At 34.7% G+C, this 13,799-nt stretch overlaps 1 protein-coding gene across 1 annotated transcript in view; it reads right to left on the bottom strand.

Annotated features, from left to right (window-relative positions):
* The window catches only part of LOC110452975 (inositol polyphosphate 5-phosphatase OCRL-1-like), a 61,960-nt gene that overhangs the window by 44,124 nt on the left and 4,037 nt on the right, over nt 1–13,799 (bottom strand). Inside the window, exons 5-11 of the mRNA XM_021501758.1 lie at nt 12,910–13,017; nt 10,359–10,538; nt 5,163–5,349; nt 4,474–4,638; nt 3,494–3,601; nt 1,809–1,923; nt 531–647 (exon numbers count right to left, since the gene is read on the bottom strand). Coding sequence (XP_021357433.1) covers nt 531–647; nt 1,809–1,923; nt 3,494–3,601; nt 4,474–4,638; nt 5,163–5,349; nt 10,359–10,538; nt 12,910–13,017 — 980 coding nt within the window. The remainder of the gene's footprint in view (nt 1–530; nt 648–1,808; nt 1,924–3,493; nt 3,602–4,473; nt 4,639–5,162; nt 5,350–10,358; nt 10,539–12,909; nt 13,018–13,799) is intronic.

Here is a 13,799-nt window from a genome sequence, read left to right as displayed (position 1 = left end):
CAAAACAGGACATTTATAATGCAAATTGTCAATTTCAAGCAGTTAACGTGCGGATGAATACATTGTAGTGTAAAAATTCCACGAAATGTCACGTAAAGGTACAAGACAGATTGGATGAGATAGAAAAATCTAGCATGGGGTATGATGTGGGATATCTCTGTCTGAGGTGCGAGAAATAGCAATATCAGAAGGGATTGTACCCATCCATGTCAATGGTACTCTATATGTATATCGGGAAATTTTCGCCAAGTCAAATTTTTGCACTTCGACAGTAAGATCCATTTTCGCTCGATATAAAATTTGCCCTTAGCGTTTCATTACTTTGTGTATTATATTGTTTACAAATGATTGCTGTAATGATGAATTTGCCTTCATTACAGAGCGCGAAAAAGACAAAAACTAAACTGCCGCGAAAAAATTCCCGTCATACAGTATCTCTCTGACAAAACAGTTTATTTTTTTTGGAGAGTAGACATTATGTAGGATGGGAATAAAACGTTGATGTTATCAGTGGAGTATTATATACCGACCATGATCCCCATTATCCCAGTGGCGACGTAGTCCGAGTCTACAAAATGAACTTTGTGGGCGTATTTCTCTTTGATGTACACAATCATCATGACACCGACCAAGCGAATCAACTTCACCTGAAAGAACAGAGTACATCAACACACTACACTTAAGAATACTCAGCAGTAAACATCATGTCTTGGTAGACAGAAATGTCCATACTCTGTTAAGGTAGAGAGTTCCAACACTTTCTACTACATACCATCCTCGATACTCCAGGGGTTAGGCTAACTTACGTTCTGTGCACCCCTGGAATATGTCCTAGCAAAATCGAAGGCTCAGTGTGCAACACCTTGTGGATGAGACAAGAAGACCAGTTTGAACCATTGATGTACATGTACATCAAAAGAATCTATCAGTCGTGTACCGTAAAAACTCGTGTAATTTGCGCCCTTTTTTTTGAGAAATTTAATGCCCTAAGTCGGGGGTAACTGTAAAATTGACCAGTTTTTTAGTCGGGTGACGTGGCTCTTAACTTCAATGGACAGATATCAGCCTTGCGATTGGTCAAGATTTTTTTACCTGAGACCAATCAAATAGCAAGCCGTGTGCCTTCAATTTTGCTATGATATATTCCAGCTGGGGTGCCGAGATCAAAAGTGAGCGTAACCCCAGGAGTATCGAGGATGACTACATACAGGACCTGTAATATTTATGCATTTGCACCTTATTTACACAAAGACAATTAAAGGTTACATACCTTTTCATGGAATTAAAATATTATGAAAATATTCCCAGTAAAGTTGTAAAAGACTATTTTCATGATAAATATCACGTTTGGTAGCAAAGTGGACGAGCTCCCATGTTTTAATGATAATCAAGTTTCTTGGGATCCAATTTCTGTGGCCCCAAAATGTTTGTGAATAAAGAATTGTATTAATATATATATATATATTAATTATATTTGGATTTGACTTGCTGCTATAGGTATATAATTATATATTTGATCAAATTTTGAGCCACTCATGGAAAGAATTTGTATAGGCTTAATCCATTTGACTATTACATCTGACAATAAAATTTGTTGAAATGAAATATAGTAGTTGTGCATTCCAAGAAATTTAAGTGTAAAATAATGGCAAACAAATTGGAAATTTTCAATGAAGATGCAACACAGAGCCCTTGGACTCGATTTCCACCTTAAATCAATTAATAGTCCCACATGAATTTGTACTTATAAATCCTTAAATACGAAGACAGAATACGGTAAACCAGGGGGTCATGCTAAATAAACTTACCTTTTTGTATAGGCTTTTGGAAGGTAAACTTTTTCGTACGGCAGTTAACCATTCTTTTTCTTTAGCCGAATCACTGAATATGTATGCTTGGTTACTCAGATCCAGTTCTTGAAATCTGCGGAACCAAAAATATCTATATAGCTATGAAGCTACAAGTTAATAAGCTTGAAATAATAAGAGCGACATGAAATTAATTTATAATGATAACAAGCCATTCAGATTGATACGACTCGCCTGTGTCCCGCTTTGACCGGCAATGCACAGGTCAAGTTTGGTACATATACATCTGTAAATACAAACCATTCAGATCGATACGACTCGCCTGTGTCCGGCTTTGACCGTCAATGCACAGGTCAAGTTTTGTAGATATAGAGCTGTATATACAAACCATTCAGCTTGATACGACTCGCCTGTTTTCCGCTTTGAACGTCAATGCACAGGTCAAGTCTGGTAGATATACAACTGTAAAAACAAACCATTCAGATTGATACAACTCGCCTGTGTTCCGCTTTGACCGTCAATGCATAGGTCAAGTTTGGTAGATACATCTGTAAATACAAACCATTCAGATCGATACGACTCGCCTGTGTCCGGCTTTGACCGTCAATGCACAGGTCAAGTCTGGTAGATATAGAGCTGTATATACAAACCATTCAGATTGATCCAACTCGCCTGTGTTCCGCTTTGACCGTCAATGCTCAGGTCAAGTTTGGTAGATACATCTGTAAAAACAAACCATTCAGATTGATACGCCTCGCCTGTGTCCCGCTTTGTCCGTCAATGCACAGGTCAAGTCTGGTAGATATAGAGCTGTAAATACAAACCATTCAGATTGCAAAAATATCTATATAGCTATGAAGCTACAAGTTAATAAGCTTGAAATAAAAAGAGCGACATAAAATTAATTTATAATGATAACAAGCCATTGAGATTGATACGACTCGTCTGTGTCCCGCTTTGACCGTCACTGCACAGGTCAAGTCTGGTAGATATAGAGCTGTATATACAAACCATTCAGCTTGATACGACTCGCCTGTTTTCCGCTTTGAACGTCAATGCACAGGTCAAGGTTGGTAGATATACAACTGTAAATACAAACCTTTCAGATTGATACGACTCGCCTGTGTCCCGCTTTGACCGTCAATGCACAGGTCAAGTCTGGTTGGTCTAGCACCAATAGTTTCAGAGAAACCAACCTAAACGCAAAAACTTAATGTTGATGGAGATGCTGACAAAGTCAATGGACCATGAAAGGTAGGCCGCATCCAGCATTTGATGCATGGGTTGAGATGAACTACCTAAGATGCATCTATGGTCCAAGTTTAGTTGGTCTAGCACTAATTATTATTTCAGTGAAAGAAACTTTAACGCAAAAATTGAATGTTGACGCTGCCGTCGCCGGAAAACAACACCTAAGTCTTCGCTTCCGCTACTTCCTGGTGGCGAGACATTCACCAACAAGTCCTTGACGGATAAAACAGGTATTCGGTGAACAGTTATTCGTTTTCGGCATATTGTGTCTTTAACATGTACCAGATTTTAAAGTGCAATCATATGAGTATGTCTTAATTTCATCTTGCATAAATGAAATTAATTGTTTTCACTAATATCATACAAAATCAATTCTTTTAGAAGAGAAGCAATATACTGAACTAAAACCAAAAAAAAAAAAGAATTACTAGTACCCTATAGCAAATATGTCTGGACATTCATGGTCGACATCTAGCCACTTCCTCAGTGATGAACCCGGGAGAGGTGACTGGCCGTTCACGTTCCACGTCCCACAGAACACTCTGAAAAGAATCAAACAGGTAATGCAATGTCAAGACAAACACTTTTTTTTTTGACAGCACATTTTTAGTTCTTTATAAAAAGACAAAGTAAGAGAAAATCTGACCTGAACATCAGATAACTGCCTAATTTTTCTTCCCAAAGACCTTGTTCAGAAGTCAAATGTACCAGGAAAGTTAAATTCAAGTCCAGAAATTCATGTTTGCCAGGATGTTTTGCGAAACTGGTTGCCATGCAGGCACTTTTAAAGTGTAAAATACCAACCCCAAATCCTTTGCAGTGATCTGAGGACTATGACCTAGCAATGTGGGCTGTACTTAGGAACGAGGTACCAGTACAATTAGCATCACAAACATTTCTTACATAAGTCAGCACTTTTTCTAAATCTAAGCAATGTTCTCGCTAGTGTGAAATTTAAGTCATGAAATATGTGTTTAATTTTATCAGGATGTTTAGTGAAACTGGTGGCCATGCAGGCACCTTTAAAGTGTTAAATGCCAAATTTAATATCCTTGATTTCTAACATACAAGAAGATTTCAGAAAATTTCCTAACAAATTCGTTGAAGTTTACTGAGGACCCCAGCCTAGCATTGAGAAAATCTTAACTATATATATAAGTCACCAAAATTTCATTTATCTAAGCAATGTTTACTCCAGAGTGAAAAAGCCAGGAAGTACAGGACGTTTTGTGAAACTGGTGGCCAGGCAATTTCAAAGTGTAAAATGACAAAAATTTCCTGGAAGTGCCAGATGAGGCATAACAGGATTTCCTTGTGTGTGAATGTTTTGTGTGATAACTTGGGGATATCTTGTATTTGAGTACTTAGTTTGAAAATTGAGCGTTTCATGATACAATAATGCATATTGAATTACTTTAAAGTTTCCTTGTGAGTGAATTCATCCTCCCGTTGATTCATCAGATGTCGTACGATATTCTCTCGACCAGTGGCTGGTTTGATCCCCTCCACGAACTCCACCCCCGACCCGCCAATGCCCAGCTGGTTGGTGATCCTCGACAGGGAGTCGGTCATGTCGGATCTACAACAAAACACAACAACTTTGTACCAGATTAGCATTTCCTGTTGTTAAAGGGTTTAATTAACACTGGCGAGACAGATTAGAAATAACAGGAAATTGAATCTAAGCTGTGGATTTTAAATTATATATACTAATTACAAGCCAGGAAGTGCTAATATGTTAGGAAGTGATGCTTTATTTTGCCTTTTTTTTATACATGTTATCTACATGCTGACTAATTTCGTCAGGATTGGGGTGGGGGACCTTCATCAGGCCAACAAAATTATAACAATGCTGAAGTTAATAACAATCTGCTATGTAAATTCTTCATAAGCAAAGTCAATAGCTTACTCTTTTATAATAGATCCAAACTACCTGGTAAAACGAAATAATTTCAACAAGAAACATATCTTTTTTTTACCATATTGATAAAAATTTAACTAATTCTTTGCTTTTTCCAAATACAATTTAGTTTCCCGAAAATGAATTTCTGGGTAATCATTTAGACTAGATTAAGAAATGTATACTGTCTTCAGTTAACTTACTCATCTAAGTTGTCGAGAGAATCCTTGCTGAGTGTTTTCCTTAAATTTGTTGGCATGTCATCCACAAGAATGGAATCTGTAAAATTGTTCTCAAAACTATATGGAGTTGTCTCCCCTGAAGTGGTCGCCTCCTCTGAACTACCAGAATCTCTGTCTGCATTAAACGAGGGTGCCTCAATTTTCTTTGCTGAAATAAATAAATCAACGAATTGCTTTACAGAATGATGATAAAAAGGAAAGAGAAGATTGGATAATTAACCCTTTCACCACTGCAGACCATAATGGACTCATCCAGATCAATGCATGGAAGAGTTTACTAAAGTTACATAGGGGTGAAAGGGGGGGTTAACCCTTTCACCACTGTAGACCATAATAGACTCATCCAGACCAATGTATGGTAGAGTCTACTAAAGTTACCTAGGGGTGAAAGGGTTAACAATAAAAGGCAGGTCTCCCTTTGTTTGGCTCCAGTCTAATCTCCATCTCCGATTCATTTGCCTCTTTAGCAATTACATAGAAGTCAGTAGTACTAGGGCTGCCACAACTCTTCAAGTCTATATTTAGTTCGGTTTTTAAGTTTTTATGATTAGATTTCAATTTACACCACAAGATTACCATGAGGAATTACTGATTCAAATTTTATCAAAATTAAAAGTAACGAATATCAAAATGAATTGATTAATAATTTTGTTAAATTAAAATTGACACCACTAGAAAGTTACAAAATGAAATAATCTTCATCTGGAGTTAAGGTAGGTTAATTCTGGAGCATACATAGACTAGGAATTACTTTCAGACTAAAATGTGTTATAATTCTGGAGCATACATAGACTAGGAATTACTTTCAGACTAAAATGTGTTATAATTCTGGAGCATACATAGACTAGGAATTACTTTCAGACTAAAATGTGTTATAATTCTGGAGCATACATAGACTAGGAATTACTTTCAGACTAAAATGTGTTATAATTCTGGAGCATACATAGACTAGGAATTACTTTCAGACTAAAATGTGTTATAATTCTGGAGCATACATAGACTAGGAATTACTTTCAGACTAAAATGTGTTATAATTCTGGAGCATACATAGACTAGGAATTACTTTCAGACTAAAATGTGTTATAATTCTGGAGCATACATAGACTAGGAATTACTTTCAGACTAAAATGTGTTATAATTCTGGAGCATACATAGACTAGGAATTACTTTCAGACTAAAATGTGTTATAATTCTGGAGCATACATAGACTAGGAATTACTTTCAGACTAAAATGTGTTATAATTCTGGAGCATACATAGACTAGGAATTACTTTCAGACTAAAATGTGTTATAATTCTGTGTTTTTGGTTCCTGACACATAAACAATATATTTTTTCAAATTCTGTTTTCTTCAAATTCTTCAAATCCAATATAAAATTACCATTTTAATACTATTAATGGCAGTAATATTCATGATATGCTATCTTCTCTAAAGAAAACATTCAGACAATTAACATGTAGAAATGGTTAATAAAATTTGGATTAATTCTACAAAATAAAGAAGAAATCAAAGAAAAAGAACAATTATTGAAATTTTTAGACAAAACATGATGACATTCATTCTCTGGAAAGCAATGTTTCAGACAGATGTTGTATAAAGAGATTCATTGAGAAAAATTGTCATTATATTTTATCTGATAATCTCTGCTGGTATATTAGATATGGTAACATTAAACATGCAAAAAAGTATTTCATTAAAGTACATGTATGTGATTAGTAATATACTGCCAATCCTGTTTATATCAATGATGCTGATTCCACTTAATATCAATATTGTCAATTCCTGTTACAATGAATATTTGATTACAGTTGATATCAATATTGTTAATTCCTGTTTATACCAATAAATGTACTGACAATCCTTTTTATATCAATAATGTCAATTCCTGTTTATATCAATAATGTCAATTCCTGTTAATATCAATAATGTCTATTCCTGTTTATATCAATACTGTCAATTCCTGTTTATATCAATAAATATAATGTCAATTCCTGTTTATATCAATAATATTAATTCCTGGTAATATCAATAATGTCATTTCCTGTTTATATCAATAATGTTAATTCCTGTTTATATCAATATTGTCAATTCCTGTTTATATCAATACTGTCAATTCCTGTTTTTAGCAATACTGTCAATTCCTGTTTTTAGCAATACTGTCAATTCCTATTTATATCAATAAATATAATGTCAATTCCTGTTTATATCAATAAATATAATGTCAATTCCTGTTTATATCAATACTGTCAATTCCTGTTTGTATCAATACTGTCAATTCCTGTTTTTAGCAATACTGTCAATGCCTGTTTATATCAATACTGTCAACTGTTAATTTCTGAGTATATCAATTGATTAGACATGCAAAATAAAAAAAGGAATAAAATGCAGCAAATTAAAAAGAAAGGAGTGAAATACCCATCAGATATATATATATATTACTTTAAGCTTCAGTACTTACAGTTACTGTATTCAAACAGGAAATAAAACCCCAAAGTATGGCTTTATAATGCACCTTTCTTTAGTACAACATGTACCAATTATGATGTCAAAATATTTTTATTTATTACATGTACAAATTTAAGAAGTTTATTGTAAACAAACAGAATGTTATCAATGATTTATTGAAGCTCTGAAGTTACATAGTTCACAAGATTTTCAAATGAGTACATATGACGTGTTCAAGGTGTATCCCAGGTTTTTACATACACGTACTTAACCCCTGTGACCTTGAAAGTAGGTCAAGGTCATTTATTTGAGGAAACTTTATAGCACTTTGTCCCAGGTACCTACTGGCCTAATATCATGGCCCTAGGTCCACCAGTTTTTAAGAAGAAGTCGTTCAAAGAAAAAGTTGACGGACAACGGATGAAAGACAACACACCATACCATAAATTGGAAAAAATGGAACTATATTAACTGGAAAAAATGGAACATGTGTTGGCACACAAGCAACAAGAATTGTAATTTTTTACAACCTTTTTTCAGACAAAGGTATAAGCACATCAATCAGAACTACACCAATCATACAAATCAAACAACACCATGATACAAATAAAAACAACTCCATGTACCAAAACCTTCTCAGTCAAACAATCTTTAAAATAATGTATAACTGAATTTGCATCCAGAAGTTACATGTATTTGCAAGTTTTTAATTTCACAAATCGCTAATTGTGTGATTTTTTATTTTTTTTCCCTTTATTCATTCCTTTTTTGATTCCATTATTTATAATTGTCCATTTCACAAATAAAGAATGAAAATATAAACATACTTGACTTCACAATTTGTTATGCATTTTTCGAAATCTGTGATAATTAATTATCATGAAAATTAAAAATTGTACAAAAGAATTAAAACTGATAAAGATCCTGTGTGCTTATTTCATTTTAATTTTATCACTCAAAAGTGTATTCAGAAAATTATGAACTTTTTGCTTAGAACACTTGGGAAAATTCTTAACTAGGTATTTAATAAATATCAATGAAAGGGTGGTATTATGGTAAATATAATGAACTTTCCTCTCTATTTCACCAGGTTCAAAGAAAATGAACATGTCTCCAGCATGTAACCTATATTAACCCATTTACCCCTGAAATTTCATAATGAACTATTCCACCCTTTGAATTGGAAGAGTTCAAATGTGTCTTCAGGGGTGAATGAGTTAAGAAAGTCTACAAGGATATGTTCCAGTGCTTAGTACAGTTTGTATATATGTAAACTAGCTGTGTAAACTATATATATATAAATGCTGGTAGGTGTCTCAACAAATTTCCATAAACAAATAGAACATGTGCAATTCATATTGTCGAATCTATATTCCAATCAACAAGGTTTCTTCTATAAATATAATTAGTGTTTAGTTAATATTAGGAGGGTCGGTGTAAATGTGAGAATTCAAGGGAGATCACTCTCAGTGTTAAAACCATATAGCTAGAGGGATAATGACCCGAAAAAAAAGCCATCACAAAACCTAAATCAAATCAGAAGTCATTCTTAAGGAGAAAGTGACATCAAGCTACAGAAAAGAACACGTCCAAGGCATCGCATATCTAACATGACATGTTATATCAGGATACAAGGACCATGCACTTTAACAGAAACAATGTTCAATCAAGTTTTGCAGTACCGAATAACAGTGAAACCTGTCTATCTGATACCCTGTGGAACACAGCATATTGATAAGATAAACCTGTCTTATCTGACAAAATATATGGGACACAAAATATATTGGTCCAATTAACCTTTTCAATCTGACACTCTGTTGGACCCAATATATTTGTCAAATTAACCTGTCAAATCCAACACCCTGTTGAACAGCAGATATTGGTCATATAAGACAGGATGTTAGAATCAACAGGCTTCGGTATCACAAACGTACTTAAGCTGAGATTTGAGTCCAAACTCAAGGACTCAAGCTCAGCGTCCGTATTTCGTTTTCATAAACTAAAAACTCAGCTCAACGCCTCAAGCTGAGCTTGAGTTTAACCAACCAAACTTAAGTTTTACCAGCTTTGTGATACCCATTTGGCGGTAAATCTCAGCTGAGTTCAAACTTCAGATTTGAGCTTGAGATTTGAGAAAATGTTTGTGATACCGAAGCCAGGTTATTTTGTAGATATTATTAGACTTGGGATCAAAACAGTACAGGTTTTTGGTTTACATAGACAAGGTCAGTTTTATATCAAGCGATGGTAAAACTGTACTCCTATTGCTAGTGAGGAAGTGGGAATGTTCAGGGGTCATATAGGAGAGGTTTCACTGTTAGTAAATAGCCTACATATGTATGTACACCTACATTCATTTACATATGCAATTAATATTTTATCTATAAAACATGTCCTGATGTTCACAAGGTTTCTCAGTTAGCTGATGCCCTCTATCTAAAAGTCAAACATTTCTCCTGATTAATTCCATGATTATGGTAATTTTTCTCTTTCTCTTCCTCTTTCTTTCTCTGTCACAAGAAATCATGGCTTCTGAGGTTAGTAACATAACAGTGACTTGAGTCCTTGAATTCAAGCAAAGAAATAAAGACATTAGACTAGAGGTCTATCACAGGAGTTACTGGGGAAAAGGTGTTACAAAGCATGCAGCACTACATGTACTAGAATAAACACAAAGCCACGCCATGACAGATCCATGTGTGTCCACCAACCTGGCACAGCTTCAGGGGGAGCCGGGTCAACATTCATGTATCTTAAGGGGTCAAACACGTCATTAGCAAAGGGGTTATCTTTTTCTGGTGGGGGTGGAGAAGATCCTTTTATAAGGGTGTGGTATTTCTCTAGCCAGCTGAAGGAGGAAGGTAGCCCCATAGACGACGTCACAGAATACACTGAAAACAAGTTTCGTATTACATGTCAACAAGTTTCGTAGCATATGTCAACACGTTTTGTATTATATGTCAATACGTTTTGTAGCATATGTCAAAAAGTTTCGTATCATATGTCAACAAGTTTTGTATTATATGTCAACAAATTTCGTTTAACATGTCAACAAGTTTCGTAGCATATATCAACATATTTGTATTATATGTCATTAAGTTTTGTGGCATATGTAAAACAGTTTTGTATCATATGTCAACAAGTTTCATATTACATGTCAACAAGTTTTGTAGCATATGTCAACAAGTTTCGTATCATATGTCAATAAGTGTTTTATTACATGTCAACAAGTTTTGTATCATATGTCAACAAGTTTCGTATTATACATGTGCATTGGATATGAATGATTATGCAAAGCGAAAAAACATGGTTGCATAATATGTGATGACACCAAAATATAGTAGGGAGATTTCTCTGGCATTTAGCATATTATGTATATGAATTTACTGTTATATTGAGGATTTACATTACATTCAATTGTAGGGAGATTTTGGATCAGAAAAAGTTTCACTTTTGAAGGTAAAATCTACCTAGTAGGTAGAGCCTACAAAATACCAAGACAATATATGTATGTGGCTTAACTTCGATTCAGAGAGGCAAAGTTTTTGTTGGTTCAGTGAAACATTTTGAGGCAAATATCCATTTCACTTATATTTGTGTAACCATGTTCTTTTGCAAAGGGGAATAATACAACGTACTGATAGACCAATGTACCACCGTCATGCAAAGTGTGGCACGAACCAGAGAGACAAACAGATGGTGGGCAGGTTAGCACCTTTCTGCTGAAGTATATAATCTTTTCTAATGAACATTACATGTAATATATACAGTGTAGTCAATATATAAATCAATAGGCATTCAATATAAAAATATTAAGAAAGTCGGAGAGAAAACTTGCAATACATTCCTCTTTTTTCACAATTAGAGCTTAAATACTGATGCTGTTTTTTATTTGTATGGGTAAAATATAAATATTGGGATGCAACTTTCAACTGCAGATACAAATTAACATTTGGGTGATAAAGATAAGTAGGGTACTGAATTTGAGTTATCTCCCTTCTCAATAAGGGACGAATAAATCAAGATGAAAACAATTTTATACACAATTTTAAATTCTGCATTCAGCAAAATAAGTGTCCCTATCTCTTTTTGGGTCAAGCATCCCTTCCTTTTACAATAATTCATCAAATAACCTTAACAAGATCAACGCGAGCGGAAGCATGATACGCCTGTCAGACCCTCAGAATGGTATATTGCTATATTGGAAGCAGGTAGTGACATATGATATAAATGTGTTTACTGCCACCGTTTTGTTGGTGACTACAGTGACCTTGCAATTCATCCACTGTGTTTAGTAAACCAAGTAGTTTAATAAAAATCGGAGAACAATTGTTTGAGTTATTGTGTAAACAAGGGAAACTTCACGGCAAAAATGAAGTACTCTATGTCAAGTGTGATACGCCAAAACGCAGAAAGTTGAAACTTGACAGAAAACCCCGAATATATGTTTAACATCATTGCTTCTAGCAACCGTACAAAATTTGAAAGGAGTTGATAAAAAAATAAAAAGGTTCTTGCATTTACTACACAATGCCCTTATTTGGCAATAAAAGGGGCATATCTCCACCAAAAAAGTACGTAAACTTCTGAAATGCAAACTCTTTCGAGCTTTATTAGTATGCAACATGTGTACCAAGTTTCTTCAAAGATATATTCATGAAAGAAGGCAGGAGAGCGATGATAAGGAAAAGTTGACTGACGGACGGACGGACATCAGTCATACAACGGGCGTATACGTATAAAAAGTGTCTATTATGGCTATTTTTGAAGGATTTTAGAAGGTTCTGCAATAGTTCTAATCTGTCCTAATTGCTTCGTGCCCAGGGCACTTACAAGGTTGATTGAAGTACAATTGTCGTAATAATGAGTTGCTTCTTCAATAATAGGTCTCCTTGGTATCAATGATAAGAGTCTTCTCAGCTACTTGCCAACTTTTTGAAATTTCCATGCGGGAGATTAGGCGTTTTAGGAATTAAAAGCATGAATAAGATGAATGTATGTACCCCGTAGAGAAAAAATAACACTTCTGCATGACATCTTCTGAGTTGTTCTTTCAGATGAAATAATCAGATCTTAGAAAATAGGAATAGATTTTAACAAATTCACTGTTTGATAAAGCTAGGGTATAAAAAACGGGAGTCCCCCTCCAAAATAGGAGAGTTGGCAAGCACGTGTGTGTTTGATGATGAAAACATTACATCACTTGGTCCACACTTGTTTTCCATTTATGAACATAAATGAAAATTTTGATTTGAAACTTACTACTTGCTGTTCTTTTCAGTTCCAAGAAAAATTTCTGGCTTGATCCGTCACTGTTGAGTTCTATATGGATATTTTTGTCCTTTGTGCGCAATCCAAGTAGACATTTCACTGCAACAGGTTAACGATTAAAAATGAGTTCATGTGTAAATCTTCCGAACCTGCAGGACTCTGACAGATTGTGTTGGTTTTATTTACATTTTACGTTTATATTGGTATTGAGGTTCATTGGATTATTTTTGCAGTTCATTAACAATGTTATTTCCAGTTCATTGATAGTTTAGTGAGTCACCATTGCAGTTCACTGACTCATAAGGTCTTTGTTTGGATTCCAATTTGTAATTCAGAGCAATATATGTTTTGAATGTTTTAGCAGTTCCAAGGATAAATTTTAAGTGGTATATATAATTCTGCAGAGAATTGCTAATTGAAATATTTAGACTTGTCAAAACTATTCCAAATATGGTTAGTTCAAAGATATATACATGTATTCAGAAAATTATATAAAACACATTCAAACAATTACAAGGTCTATACCATGAAGCTGTCATCCTTCCTTTCACAAAGTCTAATACAAATAAGTTATCTGAAGCACATCGTCGGATATCCACGGCTGATTTCGCTTCATTATTAACTCATGATGAGTGAGTACTGAAACGAAAATCAATCGTGGGTATTCGATGACGTCTGAAGCACAGCTGTGGCAATAACTCTTCAGGAAAATAAACGATTAACACTATCCCAAATCTAACTGCAAAGTTTGGCGATTTAAATCAGTCTTATCTGGATTTGGACCTTAAAATTAGTGGCGGAAAAAAGAGAGTGATGTCTGATAGGGTTAGTTGTTATCCCTCCGATGGCACGGTGGTTCCCCCCCCCCCCCCCCCGTGTTT

The sequence above is a fragment of the Mizuhopecten yessoensis genome, unplaced genomic scaffold (assembly GCF_002113885.1).
Source record: "Mizuhopecten yessoensis strain PY_sf001 unplaced genomic scaffold, ASM211388v2 scaffold7021, whole genome shotgun sequence".
Lineage (NCBI taxonomy): Eukaryota > Metazoa > Mollusca > Bivalvia > Pectinida > Pectinidae > Mizuhopecten > Mizuhopecten yessoensis.
This window is presented reverse-complemented; position numbering and strand designations above follow the sequence as displayed.